The 17,518-nt window shown below is 48.8% G+C and overlaps 2 protein-coding genes across 3 annotated transcripts in view; both read left to right on the top strand.

Moving 5' to 3' along the window:
- LOC309594305 (metallothionein-2) overlaps nucleotides 1-17,518 on the top strand; it is a 216,043-nt gene that overhangs the window by 58,285 nt on the left and 140,240 nt on the right. The gene's annotated exons all lie outside the window — the stretch shown is intronic.
- The window catches only part of GNAO1 (G protein subunit alpha o1), a gene marked incomplete at both ends in the record, with an annotated part of 146,670 nt that overhangs the window by 88,604 nt on the left and 40,548 nt on the right, over nucleotides 1-17,518 (top strand). For both annotated transcript variants that reach the window (XM_082319886.1, XM_082319885.1), the window contains one exon: nucleotides 8,070-8,230. In XM_082319886.1, the coding sequence (XP_082176012.1) occupies nucleotides 8,070-8,230 (161 nt within the window). The remainder of the gene's footprint in view (nucleotides 1-8,069; nucleotides 8,231-17,518) is intronic.

Raw genomic sequence — 17,518 nt, 5'->3', positions numbered from 1 at the left:
AAATTTAGCATGATTGGGGTGGGGTGGGGGGATTTTTCCTCTCCACCTTGTCCTTTAAGTATATATCTTCAACACAGATCACCAGGCAAAATAAGACCATAAAATGAAACAAGGCTCTTTCTGACTGAAACACTGTCGCTTTCTTCAGGGACAGATGACTGTAACCCAGAGACTTAGTCCTTCATCGTACAAGGCACTGATAAATCTGCTAGATTAATTGTAGAGTGGAGATTAGCACCCACTGTTCAGCATCAAGCTCTGAGCATTAAACTAATTATTAGGTTCCAGCACTGCACGGCTTCCCAGCAGGAAGTCGCTGCCCTATAAATCATCATACACGAGCGGCATTTAGCCAGAGATGTTAAAAAAAATCCAGCTTTGTCCTGGGAATACTCCCACCGTAGGGGCTGGTTTCCCTTTCTGTTCCAAAGACAAAGCCCGTTTCCCCTGTTGTGGTGGGAAAGCTTGGAACGAAATGCATCCCCTTTGCCCTGCCACCCTTATGCAGTCGCCCAGAGGGACGTTGGGGTGGAAAATCTTAAAGACATTTGAAGAGTGGAAGATGTGCAGGCTAAAGCCATTGGGAATTCCCAAACCCAGAGAGGGTTCCCGGGGAATCGCCATCACTCCCACTCAGCTCATCCTCAGCCTCCCGCTTTGCAATGAATGTAAAATAGCCATTTATTTTACAAATGCCCAGAGCTGATGCAGCTTCCCCACCTGCTCTCCCACTGTGGGATATCAGGCATTTCCGCGCTGTCTACTGCAACACAAACCTGCCAGTGCCATTACAGTTTATGGACTTGTACCCAGCAGAGAGGATTTTACAGACAGGAGAAGGGCAGTAGGCTGCAAGGATTTTGTCTTCTCATCTTTATGTGTTTCCAGCCTCCTCCTCAGCACCGCGGCAAAGCACTTCCCTGCAGAGCATGAAGCCATGCGGCTAATGTCCCCCATCTGTGACTCTCTCTCTCATCCCCTCCCTGGTGGGCAGCGCTGTCTGTGCCTGCACAGCCTGAAAGTCATCAGCAAGGGATGATGTTTGGGCTTGCACGTCCCATACCCAGCCCTTTTGCTCGGTGCTTGTAGGACAGAGGACCCATCAAAGCATCCTGCCCTCGGAGGGATGCTGGTGGAGTTTGCAGTGGTTCTCTGTCTCTCAGGGATGCCAGCTTCCAGAATTAGAAGTGACTGGGACAGACAGTGGTGTTTTCTCACCTTCCACTGCAGCTAGTGGGTCAGGACCTATTTTGAGACCATTTAACACATGCTTTCTGGCTTTCCCTTCCTTGCTCAGAAAAATCACGTCAGCTATCTACCGTGTTTGTCTCGCCCAGCTCAGGAGCTCTTCTGAGCTCCTCAAGAACGAGGGAGGACCCTACAATTTCCTAGAACAAAGCAAATTTGAGAAATGACTTGCCCTTCAGTGGCATCCTTCTTTCAGGTTGAGTTCTGTGTTGGTAGGTGGTGGGGTTTTTTTTCCACCTCTCTGGTGAGTGAAGCACTGTTTCCTACAGGACGTAGGGCTGTAGGAACTCTTACAATGGTGGTGGCCAACTGGCAGCCCAAGGTCTTAGTCTAGTCCATACATTATCCAGTCCCTAGATTGCCAGATAGTCAGTAGTCCAGGCCAACAGGGAATATCGTTGTATGTGTGTTGCAGGAGGGGAAAAGAAGTCTATACCCACATAAAAGTTAGCAAATTTTATTTGCTCAGCTGCAGCATTATACAGAATGGGTAGGAATAAAAGTAGTACCAAACACAAAGCAATTTGCCTGCTTTAGAGCGGTAATAATCTATAATATCAGTCCTGCTCAACGTTTCCCCAAATAGGAAGCAGCAGTAACAAGGTTTCAGGATAGAGATCCTAGACCAAGTACCAGACACACAGAAGTTGTTTGGCCAAGACAGAGGTGATGGGACCATCTTGGCTCCAGAAGGGTATGAAAACCAGGGCTTTACTAATTGCTAGCCAGACAGCACAACCTTGGGAGGAGAGATCTGCACGTCACTGTGGCCGTCGGGTTATGTTTTCTGTACAAAATAGTCTGTCTGCCACAGACAGACAGCAGCCCTTTGGCGTTGTGCCCAAGTCAACCAACCTTTTTGTGAGCTCTTTTACACAAGCAGAGTAGAAGATGGCTAGCGTGACGCTGTGGAAAGCCAGCCATCTCAACTTAATTTGTTAGGCTTAGCTTTGCTGTGTGATGCAGATTGCTAGAGAGCACTATGCTGAGCTTTGTATCGGCATAAACCCCTCTTTCCCAGACCACTGGGATCTATGTCAGGAGCTTTCCAGATCCGCCGCTGACTAACGAGTGCAGACAGAAGGGATGTAGTTTGGGTGCCCACCTCGTGTTGTTCTCTAAAGGGATAGATTTGAGTAAGTCACTGGATAGTTTTTTACTAGCTCAGCACCTTCCAGGGTCTCTCAGATTGCATGCCCAGCAAGCCAAATGCCAAGCAGAGGTGGGAGGCCTCGGTTAAATGTTCTGAAGGTGGATGGAAGAGAGGAGGAGGAAGGGAGAAGGTTGTCTCTGCTGCGATGCACAGCAGCTGCTTCATGCCAGACAGATTTCCACAGATTGAGAGGTCAGCTCTGAAACACAGATGTGTGAGAAAGAAAGGATGAGTGAGGGGGAGAGTCATACATGTAGCTATTTATTCAGCGTCTACAAAAACTCCTATGGACTTGGAGCTGGGCCCTGGATGTCTCTGGAAGAGGCGTATTCACCAGCTCTGCTTTGTTTCCAGAATTCATTCAGGCTGCAAGTGAAAATAACCAGCTTTTGCTGTGATGCAGCCACACTTCAGCTGTGAAGCAGGGTCCAGATTTCTCAGATGCTCTCTAAGGAGGAGGAGGAAGAGGAGGAGGAGGTTTTCAGTTTATGAGCCATGTTCTGCCCCCAAGTTATGGGACCTTGTTTCTCACTGAAGTAGCAAAGGCACATACCACTCTGCACTGAGGTCAGGATCTGGGTCCCCCAAGAAGGTCCCCCTCCAGGGCCATCCTTTGTGAATGCTGGATGCTTTCAAGACATCAGTTTCCCCCCAGGTTCCTGGCTGGTGATGACCACTACTCTTTTCGGCTATGCACTAGGTTATACAAGATTGGCTTGCTGATGACTAGTACTGTGCCTCTGATTTGTCTTGCACTACCAGCAAAATGCAGTGCTTGTCTTTTCCCCCACACCGCATGGATTTTCTGAAATGTTCTGAGATGCAGCTTGAGTACAACCAGCCACCAAAGGAAATTGCTCCAGTGTTAACCTTTGAGATAGGCTGAGTGACAAGAATGATTAATCAGAGTAAATAACAGCAAAAATGGTATTTACTGGGGTTTAGTTCACCAAAAGGAAAGCACGGTACAATATGACACACTGGGTCAGCTCTCCTGTGGATGTAAGTCAGTGCAGCTCTATAGGGGTTAGCAGGTTTGTACCACATAGCTTCACATAAGGCTTTGCCTTTCCTTTGAATTGTCCCCTTCCAGAAAGCTATTCCTTTTTGAAGAAAGAAAAAAAGTCCCTTAGTTACTGTCCAGGCAACTTCAAAGGATCAGAGCCAGATTTTATCCTGGGATGGTCAGAGAGACAGGGAGCCAAGTCCCACTCCAGTGCAACTCTATGGCAGGCAGGGCAGGAGCAGCTCTGCTGGTACCTTTGCGGGCACAGATCATGGCTTGTGGTGAGGAACAAATAATTAGGGGTGATCTATATGTGCATGATGAAAAATAACTAGTTCGCAGAGAGAAATGTGACTGCGAGTAATGCCAGGCTGCTAGGAAGAGCCCCTCTCCCTTCCAGCAAGGTAACAAATTAATTGGGCTATGTGGCTGTTGCAAGCAAAGTCACAAGTTTGCTTGCTGAGCACAGCCTGTGTGCTTGGTGACAGTGACATATGGGAGACAATTAAATAACTGCCGTTATGTCCAGGTTAGTGAGAAAACAGATGCCCTTATGAACTGGATTTATACCATGTGTCTGGTGCAAAGGTAGACACACAACCCAGGGTCAGAAAGGAAATACGCTGACTTCCCGCTAAGTTTACAAGCTTCTTGTTCATATCTGCTTATGAATTTCAGTGTCATATAAAACCCCACTCTGCCCTGGCCCGACAGAGCCCACTCCATTCCCCAACTGGTGTGGAGGTTTTTTCTTTAACAAAGGGTTATTTGGTCTTTTAGCTTAATGGCTAAAGCCTGCATGTATAATTTACCATCCCAGGGTTTCTGAGCTCAGCTCTTTCCCCAAGCCAAGCCCAGCCAGCCAGCTCCAATTCTCCTGCTGTAGGTGGACACATTCAGCATTCAAGACTGACACAGAGCTGAACAAATCCCGCTCTCAGTAACAAACAACCCAAAGGTAATCAGCTCAGGGGTTAGAGTTTGATCCGCCATGGAAAATGCAAGCCATTGGGAAGTGACAGCGGGACGCATGGGAAAGCTGCAGGTATGGGCTGGGATGCTCCTACCAGATAAGAGCCAGCCTGAAGGAGACCAGCCCAGGTCCTTGCCCTCCTCCCAGTCAGCTTGTACCGAGGGGACAGGAGACAGAGCAGCTGGGGAAAGGCAGAGGCAGCAGTGGAAGAAGCAGCCCTGCACTGTTTTGTGGCTACCTCCAGCAATCCCAGGGGCAGAGCGCTGCCTATTTTTAGCTCCCGAGGTAGCTGAAATACCACCGTGATATTCATTAATGAAAACCCCGTTGGATGGGAACTGCAAGGCGGGGGGGTAGAGGGGCTGGTTGGTCTGGTTTGTTTTGCTTTATTTAATTGCTGGCTTCAGTACAGAGGCAGAGCGTGGCAGGAGGCTCGGCTCCTCTCACCTCGGGAAAAGCGGGAGCGCCAGACCCAGGGGAGGCGGGAAGGAAAAAGTCAATCAGACAGTATTTAAAAATCTACCTGCTGGGCCCAGGGGGGGCTGGAGATTTTAATGTCATTCCCAGCTTGAGATGCAGCCTGGAGAGTGAAAAAAAAAAAGGGGTATCTTCTCTTCTTGGATCCTTAATTGCTCATTAAATCATCTAACAAATGCCTGAACTCCTGGACGGCCCCATGCTCCTTGACAGAGGGGCTTCATCCCTGGCAGGGGGGAGGAGTATTTTTAAAAATACTCATTTCACCTGCTTTTTCTGGGTCTATAAAATTGAGAGTTCAATGGTTCACTCTGCAAAATAAAACTAAGTCTGGAATATTTTTATTACCATTCAGCAGGAGCAATAAACTTTCCTACAAGCTGTTCCCCTGCTCCAGCCTGTCGACTCTCGTTCTGCCCAGCAGGCAGCTGCCCGCACTGCGGGAGGGCAACCCCTCCCATCCCCAAAAGGGACCTGCAGTGACTGCAGAGGAGCATGTACCAAAATAATCCGCTGCCCTATGAGCTCAGCCCCGCTTCTGGCCCAAGCAGACCTGATATCCACAGCCAGAGATGCCTGTCACTGGTCACTGCCATTCTGCCCTGTCATCACCATTCATCCACATCTTCTGCTCAAACCCTCTTGCATTGGGTCTTAAATCACAGGGGACTGCCCCAAGTCTCAGTAGTGGAAAAGGTGAGGCAGCTATTTCCCAGCACAGAAAACGTGATGACCGTGCCGTTCCCTCTGATGCTTTGCAGAAAGCAACCTGCAGTTAAATCCACAAAGCTCAGAAGAAGCCCAGACCCTGCCCGTAACAGCTGGAGAGCTTCAAATGTGCTTTGCCATCACAGACAGATGGACAGATCTGTGACTTACACCTATAATCCCCCCCGAGTAGTCAAGATAATATACGAAAGACCTCCTCCCTATCTGACTGAAAGCATGAATGCTTTTTCTGCACCACCCATGCACAAGTAACGGGGCCACACCAGGCTGCAGCCCCAAGCAGACTGGCCATTAGCAGGTTTTCTGTTATTTAGAGTCTGTGAAAAGAGCAGAATTACGGCTCCAGCAGGGCAGGCAAACCATACTGATGATTTATGGATATTCACTGAGCTCACAAAGCACTCCGGGGCAGAAAACAAGCTTTTGAAATTAACTAAACTCTTCAAGGTTCTTCCTTTGTCTTGGCTTTGAGGTGTGAGTCACCAATACTGTTTCTCCGAAATGAGCAGAGTCTGTACAGAGGGCTGGGAGGATTCCTGGGCACTAAAATATGAAGTTAAGTATTCTGCGAGAAAGACTTTGTGTTCATAAAGTCTTCAAAGCATAGAGACTCCACCCCATTAAGTTTTATGAGGTGGCGTCTCTGTACAGTACTGAGACTTCTTCAGCCCATAAAGACTGGATGTTCAGGGAACTTGAGGCTCTTTCTCTGAGTGTTGAAATCTTGGGCAGCTTCAGTCTCCAGTCTTAGTGCCTTGGTGCCCTGCCATTTTTCAGCGATTTCAGTATTCAATAAAGAGAGGCTGCAGAGGAGTTTTGATCCTGGCCATGCAGGCCATGTCATACACCTTGTTGTTCCCACCCATGCAATTAGGTTGTTGTGGTGCTCTTCAACATTGGCTCTTCTCCACTTCTAACTGTACCCATGACCTAAGAAATAATCTGCTTGCTTTGCCACAAAACCTGTAAGACCCTGTCCCCAGTGCTCAGGTGGTACCCAAGGAGAGCCACACATTCAGCAGTTGGGCTGTTCCCATCATAGCTGCGAAATCTGAGCATCAGCCAGGAGCATCAGCAGCACCTGGCAGGGCAGAGGAACAGGACAGAGCCTGTTGTAGCCAGGAAGGATGTAGGAGCTCCTTCAGCAGGCGATGTGTGCGCTCGCCAGGAGCTGCACGCCCAGCTGCGGGTGGCTTTGTGCTCATGAGACGCGTCACTGTGATGGACAGGGGGTGTTTGTCCATGGGACAGTGACAGCAGAGCATGGGCACTGCCTGCACTCCCCTTTGCAAGACTCATGTTTCTGGTCAGCGTTTGCTGACTTAGACCAAACACCCTGGAAGGCGAAGACTTCCACCTGTGTCTGTCCAAGAATGGGTTTAATCTAGCAGACAAGAGAAAAGGTAATAAAACAAGGAGGTTGTCTTCACTAGTTTTCTGTAAGCACACATAAGGAATAAGAGCTCCTCTTTTCCAATTAATTACAGCAATAATAATTTGTTTTGTTTCAGCTGGTAGAAATACGAGACTTTTCCAAAATTTTCAAAGCAATGAAAGAGAAACTCTGCAGATTAGCCAACACCCCTGGGGTTCAGGAGTCTGGGGGGGGGTGTGTGGGAGATCCACTTACTACAAAGCAAGCAGAGGGGGGTCATGGATTTGGGTGTCCTGCTTTGCAAATGAGTGAAGCATCAGCCACTGTGGACTATTACAGTAGGGCTGAACTCAGCTATTCCAAGTCTGTCTAGACGTTCCCATGCTAAATCTGAGACATCTTCCGGACCTGAGTTGTGTCAGAACACTATCCTCCAGGAAAAGTTGCTGTTCCAGTGAATCACATTTTTCTCACCAAAAAAGATTCCATCTGAAAATGGCCAGCTGGCCCTGCCCTCACTGCCATACTCCCTAACCGCGGGAGATTCCTCTCCCTCTGAGTCACAAAGCACGACAGCCAGCCAAGGTGGTCTGTGTTAACATGAATTAGCCCCTGTAGCAGGGGCTCATAGCAAAGAACAAGAATTCAGGAAAAGCAATAAACCAGCACCTGAAAAAAATTGTTTCTGGAGCCTTTCTGCTGTGCTTTCTGATACAAACAGCCCCTACTTCAGCAAGGTTACACACTCGGTTAAAGCAGGTGTCGTTGCAAGCAAGATATGCATCACTTCACTAACAATTTAAAATATACTTGTACATGTATGAATTTCCTTCTGTTCTCAAGAAGCTCCCCACATACACAGTGCCAACTGGTTTGTCTGCTGAATAGAAATATTTGTTGACATGAGGTGGGATTGCACAAACAACCTCTTTCCTTGCTCCATCCTCCTTTTGCCCTTTCTGCTGGATCATATGGTGTGGATCCTAAAGCCACATCCCAAGAAACTCAGCCTCTTTACTCCTTACAGTTTGGTGAACTGTTTCTGAAATCTCTGCCTCCCAGTTCTGCCTTGAGCATCTATGTGACTTCTTGTTTCTTTCCTCTACAGGCTGATGCCAAGATGGTCTGCGATGTCGTAAGTCGGATGGAGGACACAGAGCCCTTCTCTCCAGAGCTGCTGTCAGCTATGATGAGACTCTGGGCAGATTCTGGGATTCAAGAATGCTTCAACCGGTCCCGGGAATATCAACTTAACGACTCGGCCCAATAGTGAGTATCCCTGTCCGTAGTCTTCTGTGTTAGGAAGCTGCATTTGGGCTTGTTAAAGTTTTAACTAAAGTTAATGACCTCATAGCAGTGGACCTGAACATGGCTCTGCTTACAGACTGGGATGCATGTTGTGTCACAGGCTGCTGCAAGGCAGAAAGGATCAGGCAGGACATTCATAGCCCCTCTGGCCAGTCTGGGTTCAGGTCCGTGACCCTGAGGCCTGGTTCCCAAACTGCTCCCAAACGGCTCAAGGTAGATTTCTACAAATGTGGATCTAGTGAGCAGAGGCAGACCAACCTGTGGATATGGCTGATGGCTTCTTCATTTGTCTGATAGATAACAGAAGGGTGTGACGACCTGCTTTGTACAGCAGTACAGCTCTTGGGTTTGCTTTTCTGATAGTCATACACTGTACTGATAGGCAGATGGATTACAACCAAGAGTAAGGGATGGTCTTGCTTTTACAGTGGCATTGCACGTTATAATACAGTCAGTGGCATCTCTACCATTAGGGACCACATCCAGATTTTTTTGGTGGCGATTGTCTGAATCCATGGCTTTGGTTCATCTCATCATACGGACAGGACATCTACCCATTAAATGGCTGCTCTGGCTCTGAAGAAACATTGAGTGCCTCCCCAGTTTCAGTTCAGATCCATTTCTAATGATAATTCATCCAATTTTTTTGCCTCCACCTACGCAAGGAGGCTGAAGTTTTTCATCCCATAATTTCAATCACAGCAGCTGTTGCAGTCAGGCAAAATGTCCCCTGGCCCTGTACTGTGTCTTGGGCAGTGGTCAGTAAAACGTGGTTAAGTATAAGCATAAGGAACAAGCATTTCCCTGGTTATACCCTTGCACCTTTTGGTAGTCAGGGAAATAGAGGCTTCCCCAAATGGTGGCAGGGGAATGCTACATCCATGCTTTTGGCTTTCACAATATCCTGTGTCAACAAGTTCACCAGCTGACTCATGCACTTCTGGAGTTGTTATTGCGTGTTTGGATTGGCTGGCACCTCTGCTTTGGGTTTTCCTGGATATCTGTCAAAACACGAACCAAAGCGCTAGCACGGCTGATGGTTTTGTTCTGTGTGATGGGCCTGATCGTCCCCAGCCTGCACCAGCTCCTCCCATCCAAGCTGGCAGGGCAGTTAGGGAGCGCAGGATTATTTCTGCTCTTGTGGTGCTGCAGCAGAAGGCGAGTGATGACACATCAGTTGGCATTGACCAAAAACCAAATGGGAAACCTGCAGATGTGTGGTTGGTGTCACAGCATCCTACCCTACCATTTCTCACCACGAGCGACTACATCTCAGTGATGATGCTGACATTATGCTGCCTTTTAATCACTACTAGGTGGACGTCCATGTTTAATTTATATTTCATTGCCTATAATAGCAAAATCAGCCTTCTCCTGCCAGCAATTTTTTTTTTTCTTCACAAAAGAAGGGTCTGATGGCATAAACATATCTTGAGAGATATAAATTATATAAAATGCCAGTCCTAATTGCATTACAACCTTGTGGAAAATTCTTCAATTGTTTTAGAGCCAATTACCTTGAGGAAAGTATTTTGATTTTCCTTCCATGCAAGATAGCAGTTGAAAATAATAAGCATAGCCCTCCCAATGTGACCAGCTGCTGGGCAATTCATCAGCAAGAGCTCTGAAACCACAAGCAGTTTCTAGACATCAGCTGAAGAGGCTCTGTGCTGTGGTATTCACAGCAATAACAACGTGTGGTTGCAGCCCAGCAAAATTAATTTCGGTGTCTTTAACAAAATCTTTTGCATCCGGAGGAGGATGCACGATCCTCCTTGCCAGGGGAGGGCTGTGCTGCCTCTCTCCCTGGCCACACTGTGAATCGTGCTGTGGCTGGACACTTGTTTTCGCTGGGGTAGGTCAGATGGTGAAGCTGAAGATTAAGTCCTTCGCATTTACGGACCTGCTGCCGTTGAGGAGCCTCTGGTGGTTCTGTCACCAGGAGCAGAGATGCTGTCACAGGGCAGGGCACTGAACGCGTTCTGCTGCACCTCTAGGCCCTGGTGCCATCACACCAGATGGTGATGCAAGTGAGAGTTCAGTTGGCACTTATTCACGCCCAGTGGACTCCCAGTGAAAAGAGGCATATTTTTCATTTAATCCTTCAATGCTTTGGGGTTGTTTTCTTCTGCATGAGTGAAAGATTTGAGACAGTTTTCTACTCCCCCCCGTCCCCCAGGAAAGGGCTTATCTTTATTGACACTGATATCGGATTTAAGACACTAGCAACTACAAAATGTGCTTTCATTAGGGCTGAGAAAAATAAATTCCAGACAAGAACTGAATCTGAAGTTCCCCAAAGTTTGAAAAACAGTGATGGGCAGTGAGCTGGACTAGCATCGCTCTTATTTCAGGCTTCTCTTGGTGTTAAGCCGTAGGGACTGGTGTTTTGCTGGGAGGAGGGAATTTTGCTGCAGGAGTCAGAGATCGTGCTCCACGGCAGCTCAGCGTACATCACAAAGTCCGAAGGCACCAAGCAACCAGGTCCTGTCGTGGCACAGGTGGGACCTTCAGGAGTGGTCCAGGCACGTCCCTTTGCCCCAGAAACCACCTGCTGAATGTCCTGAATGCTTTTCAGAAAACCCCCTTCATTGCCTGGCTGTTTCTAAGGAACCATCACTCAGACTTCTCCAAGTTAATGCAGCTGTTGTCCTACATTGCTCTTCCAGTGCTTTACCTTGAGTTTTTTTTAAATGGCTTGAGCAACAGGCCTTCTGTTACAGCCCCTGGGAGACCAAGTCACAGGCTAATCAGCCTGCAAGAGCTAGCAGCATGGCTCTTATTAGTCTATCAATAATTTCACTGAAAACAGATTTAATATTTTGTATTAGCCTAAGCAAGAAGTGAGTACTAGCTCTTCTCTCCTATCAAAGATGGGCAGGAGTGCATTGCTTTCTACTCTCTCATGCATGCCTGCCTAACGGTGTGGACTTCCCTGCAAAGCTTTGTTTCTTATAGGCTCTAAAATCAGCCTGTCCTTAGCAAGGATTTCATAGCTACTGTGAAGGAACAGTAGAAAACAGCACTTTTGCAAAGAAAAACATGACCGAGGAAAAGGGGAGGCTCTGTAATGGGCCTCCTGTGTCTTGGACAGCAAAAAGTAAAACCATAAGGACAGGAAGAGAAGGGAAGAGAGTAAGATGTAGCAGTTGGTTTCATCTTTTTTCGTTATTGCATTTTTTCATCGTTCCCTAAGGCAAATTTATGGGTGGGTTGAGTTCCACATTCCTAATCTCTTGATTATGTTTTTATTCCTACTTCATCTCCTCTTCCTTTCTTGTCTCCATGCCTAGGAGCTAAATCTACCTCTGATCATCAAAGAGTCTGGGCACTGCTGATGTCTTTTTCTTCTCTAGCCAGTTTCTGTCTGTGGAAGCACATCTGTGACCCACATTTTGCTTTCAAAATCAGCAAAATAGAGGTTTCCAGCTGGTTTCCTTAATCTCCTACTTTTGTTCAGATTTTAAAATTGTCTTGTGTTTCCTAGCCTCGAGTTCCTAACTAGCCTGGTCAGTAGAGTACAGTGCATAGGGCAAGTTTGATCTTAGCCACCCAGGGACGGGGATCTGCTTTGAACAGCCTCCAAACTTTAGGGGGGGAATGGAGCAGACGGAGCATCCACACGAGCACCGGTTTTCCGTGTGCATATCCAAACAGGCACAGGCCCTGCAAGATGTGTAGGCAGAGACAGTTTGCAAGTACACAGACACAAAAAAGCCAGAATCCATCTCAAGTTATTCTCCTTCTGCTTCCAAGTACATTGAAAGATCATTTGATAATGCCAGGGCTGTGAAACTACCGTGAAAATGTAAAATATTTTAGGCCTGCATTCAACCCATCCATCTTCACACATATCAGAGGTGTCAGGGCTAGGAAGCTTGTTGCCTTTGGCTCTCTCTGTAGGGAGCAAAGGGAGGGAGAGACGCCTCCAGAGAGGGATACAGACCTCACTGCTCAGTGGAGAAAGAGAGATGCAATTGTGTCTGCTGCTCTACCATAGCTAACCACAGCCTTGACATCTCAAGTCTGTGCCAAACACCAAGCCCAAACTGGACCACACTTTGGTTGCTCCATCTTCAAGAACTCCTCTGGCAGTGCCTTATAGAAAAGTGGCACCAAACTCAGAATAAAATACCGCAGTGCCTTCCTTCTCACCCTATCTCGTGTGGGACTGTTTTCTGATCGCTTCTCCTTGCAAAAGAATTGTCTTGGCATGATGGTATCACCTTCCCCCTTCCCTCCTGATACTTATTGCATCTCACATGCCAACGCACACTTTGCATCAAGAAAACTGTTAAGAAAGTAGAGCCAGATGTTGTTGTGATGTGGTGAACGGCTTCCAGACTGAGCCCCGACAAGGCAGCATTGGAACAGGCTGCCCAGAGAGGCTGTATAATCTCCGTTCTTGGAAATACTCAACACTGAGCCACCTGAGCTAACTTTCAAACTGAATTTAACTTTGAAGTTGGCCCTGCTTTGAACAGGGGGATGGTCCAGGTGAACTCCAGAGATCCAATCCAAACCAGCACTTCTGGATTTGTCTTGTTTTTTTCACCTTGCTCTTTCTCTTATGACACTGGGTTTAAAAGTGAGGAGTCTTCAGGGTTGGCTGCAGTCTCCTATTCCTAGCCATGCAGGACCATGCAGCTCTATGATAATGCCCACGTCCCACAAGTCCCATGGGCTTCACCAGCAAGGCAAATGTTTAGACCACAGGACTTGCGGGACGTATGCACGACTGTCAGGACATGGTTCATTTTAATGAGCTGCAATTGTTGCTCGCTCTCTCTCAGACTGAAGAAAGAAAAATTATAGGTCAAGGTTTTGCATTAATATTCGTGTCGGGTACGTAGATTCCATTTTCTCATCACAGCTTTTTGCATTAGAATATGATTTTCTGCGTGCCTGTCTTACTCGTGCCTGTCACTTGCGCTCCTTTGTATTTAATTGGAGGGAGTAGCAGCATAAATGGAACAATCCAATTAATTGGGATGACTTGCGTTGCACTATTTATTGAACAACCCACCTTTGTGTCTTGGAGCCCAAGCACCAATAAAGCAGAAAGGGAAAATACATCACAAGTGGAGATGTAGATACATTTGTCTGAATTTATGGTTTAATTTACCCCTGCAAGTAAATATGCCCTCCAGCTTTGAATAATTAAGTTCCCCCTACAATAAACAAAACAAAACAGCTCATAAAGGCCAGAGCTGGTTGACTGGAATCACCAGCCTTGCTCAGTTCCCACAAATGAGATGCAAATAGATTTCCAGGGAGGAGCAGCTCTGCGACGTCTGCTGGTGCCGGGTCTGGAGTAGGGCTGTTTATGGTAAGTGTGAGGTGGGGGACACAGGGGCAGGCTGAGCATCAGCCTGGTAGATTCTACCAGGGCTTGGTAGAGGTCTCAGGCTTTTTTATTATCCTCATAAATTAAGGAATCGCTATCGTGATGTAGCTACACCTAGGGCTGAGTGTGAGCTGGAGGAAGGGCACAACAGGAAAGATGTTGTCTTTGAAATCAGCTGGATGTTTTCCAGCATCTCACCAGTCTTCATCCACCTGGAGACTCAGTGTCACCAAAACTGGGTGCAATCTCTCCAGGGGCTGCCTGTGTTGGCCCAAAGCAGGGTGGAGATGACATCACGGTATCTTCAAGGTGGGTGTTAAGCAATGCTCACCTTCCCATCCCACCAAACATGTCCAGGAGAGCATGAGGACTGAGCTTCCTCACCCAAAAACTCACTCACAAGCAGGGGGAGCAGAGGTCTGCAGGACTCTGCATAACACAGCTCCATCATAAGACATTGCCACTTGTTATAATGCCCACCCTGCTTGGCCCCTCTCAGACACCAGCGCAGAGGAGAGCTCCACCAGATCGGCACTCTCCTAGGCCACAGCCTCTCCACGGAGGAGAAGCCACTCAGAAGCTTAGTCCCACAGCCAGGCTCGTCCCTTTACCCTTTCCAAGCCACACATGCAAGTCATCGGGGAAAGGGGGAACAGTCTCAAAAGACATTTCCTGGCTGGAGCTCATGTAAACTCTAAAGAAAATGAAGGAGAAGGAAAAGCAGGAGGTCCTGTCCTTTGTGAACACCTGGTTTCTGAAGGACTATATCCCCTCTCGGTCTGTGTGAAGGTATCTGAGATGCCATCACCCCCCCACTTAACTTCTTCCATGAAGAAAAGAAGCTACAGAGCTGAGCTTTAAAGTGGAGCTTGTGGCAGCACCCAGCGATGTGGGAACATCCCGGAAAACATTCACCAGCTGAACCAGAGCTCTGACACTTTGCTCACTGCCTTTCCATCTGAAATAGCAAATTCTGCAGCCAGCTCCACTAAAATCTCAGCGCCTCTTTAGATATGGATCTTGCAGGCAAAAACTGGTGCACAGTGTTGTCACTTCCCCCCCTCCTAATCCTCCTTTACCCCCAAAAAAATCTCTCTAAGATCTGTCTGAAGAGACCCAGGAGATAACACAGACTGCACTGCAAGGAGGAGCAGGTAGGTTACGTAGGTAGTTTGTTCCTCAGGGACAAAGAATTAGCAGCACCTGCTACCTCCCTGCCATTTTTCATTGCCACGTCGCATCGTGACAATGTTGTCTTTGGCCTGAGGATTAGTAAAATCTTGACATCTTGACTAAATAAATTGCTATTTAATAACCCGTGATACCAATCAGGGCTGTCCCACTTTTGGCAAAGCTCCCACCCGGAAGGGTAGGAGCCAGGCCGTAGTCCACGCTGCCTGGAGGAGTGGACACTGCCAGAATTTGGGAACAATCTCTTCTCTTTCCACATTTTGCTTAGAGATGAGGAGCAGCCAGCACTACCAATAAACACAGCACAGGGCATTCACCCCCAAGGAAACCTGCTGAACTGCAGTCTTGAACCCCAGATAATCTGTTCTCATCGCCGACTGACAGACCCAACAGGAATTTCTTCCTGCCTTGCAAAGGGCTGTGGGTGATGGATTCAGTGCAGAAAGATTTGACTTTTTTGGCTGAATATTTGTGTGTTTGTAGGCTGAAATGTCCTTACAAACCCAGCTGGAGCTGGCAGGCTGCCACCAAGGGTTGGGGGTGGGTTGGGTTTTTTTTTTGTTCCCTTCAGTTTGTTTTTTCACTGCTACCCCTACTGCTGTCCACAGACCCCCCACTCCCACCAGCTCTGCCTTTCAGCAAGCAGCGCTCATGCCCTGCAGCTCACCCATCACTGCGGTCTCCCATCTTTCACCCTAACCTCCTTCCCATGCCGGGGGACGGCAGCACTGGGATGCAGTTCCACAGCTGGGGAGTCCAGGCTCTCCTGGGAACCCGCACCCCTGCTCCTCCTCTCCTGGAGAGCCAGGGAGCCAAAGCTTCCCTCTCCCTTTCTGCACCTTGCAGTTTGACGTACCACGTGCCCCCAGCTCCACCGTCACAGCCTGCCCTGCAAGACAAACAGCATCACTCATATAGGGTGAGGGCAGGAGATGGGGTGTCTCCTACCAACAAGGCTCTCGGGGCATCCTATTGCTGTATGAAGCTCCTTAGGGAATCGGGTAGCTCTAGCAAGGCAGATGTCCCTCTGCGTGGGTAGTTCCTGCTTTATGCCAGCTAGTCGGCATCCAGCTCATCGGTCACCAGGGGCTGTGAGCCCTCTCCCCTCGCAACGCATGTGGCCAGGTGGGGACCGGACGGCTGCTCTCAGCCTCGTGGTTCTGCAGTGTGTCTGCAGGCAAAGCTGTCAGGAGACCACCGTGCCGTGGCTCTTCTTCACACGACTGGCGTCAGGTCTGGCACTGTCTGCGACGCTGGGAGGTGAGCGCAGTGCTGGCGCATGGTTTCCCGACGTATTTGCTGTCCATTTGAAATCCTTAAATGGCAAAGAATGGCAGGAATGTGGGAATTTCTTTGTAGCTGGGCAACGGGATGGAGCAAGCCATCTTCCACACGGGTCAGCAGGCACCAGTGGCAATGGTGTGACGGGGAGATGATCATCCCCCTGCCCCCCACGGGTCCTATCCCAGAAATCATCCTGGTTTGGGAGGAAAAGTTGCAAAGGGACTTTGCTGCGGTCCGGGGAGCGCACGGCAGCACGTCGGGAGCTCTCGGACAGAGCTGCCTGCCACCGGCCATGGGATGAACAGCTCAGGAGGGGGTGTTCACCCCTGGGCTGGAGTGGGACGAGCACTGCCGGGCAGGGCAGATCAGCTCCATGCACTCAGGATGCAGTTATCTCTCTTTCCCCCTCCTTCACGTTTTCATGCCCACCAGCCTTTCCCTGCCCCAGGTTTCTCAGCGTGATGCTCCCCTCCCCTGACCACAGGAGGTGTGATTCCTCCATCAATCACCGCATCCCTTGTCCTGCCCCTGCTTGGGGAATGTGCTGTGCTGGGGAGGTGCGATTCATCAGGCCCCACGACGCAAGAGAGCCCAAAAAGCATTTGAGTGACTGCTGGAGGTAGGCAGCCGCTGCCATTCGCCCCTGCCCTCTCTTGGGGTCCAGCCCATGGACACACACACACACCCGCCCTGGCTAGAAGAGGGGGAGCAGTGCAGCATCCTCACGCTCAGGTGTTTAAGGTTAGGAGTTAAATCCAAAACCAATCATGAGCTTGGCTAAAAAGCCCCTGTTTTTCAATATATATTAAGACAACCATTGGAAAATTGCTTTTATCTGCTGCTTCCTAAGCCCTCTGGCTTCTACTTTAAAGCCTTTTGTCTGTGAACAGGAGAACTGGAAAGTCGTTTTTTATTTCCTTAAGCAAATAGTCCATCTAATATCCAGCCTTGAGGGGCTGAGGCTTTAAGAGAAAATAAAAATGAAGGGAAAAAAAAAAGGAATGTAGCAAACATTGTGACACTTGCCATAAAATCACAGGACTCGGCAATGATGGAGATGAAGCACCTGGAGCTGTGCCCACAAAGGGAGGGTGGCACAGCCCCCAGTAGGAAGGCAGAGCTCCCTGGGCCCCCCAAGAGCCCGTGGTGCCCATCGGTCAGCAGGTTGAAGCTCCTTGTCTCAGTTTCCTGATGAGGACAATAAACACGCTCCTGTTTATGAGATGCTGACATCCATGGCGGTGCAAAGGCAGCAGCAAAGGCAGCCGCAGAGCGAGGCAGGAGCCCGCTGGGCTGGGCAGGCAGGCAGAGCACGGCGGGGGGTGTCCAGGCGAGCCCCGTGGGAGCAGAGTCCCAGCGCTCGGCCAAGACAGTCCTGCCGAAATCGGGATTTGCCTGGTAGAGCCCCGGGCACTGTTCATTTCACA

The sequence above is a fragment of the Platalea leucorodia genome, assembly GCF_965183815.1.
Source record: "Platalea leucorodia genome assembly, chromosome: 8".
Lineage (NCBI taxonomy): Eukaryota > Metazoa > Chordata > Aves > Pelecaniformes > Threskiornithidae > Platalea > Platalea leucorodia.
This window is presented reverse-complemented; position numbering and strand designations above follow the sequence as displayed.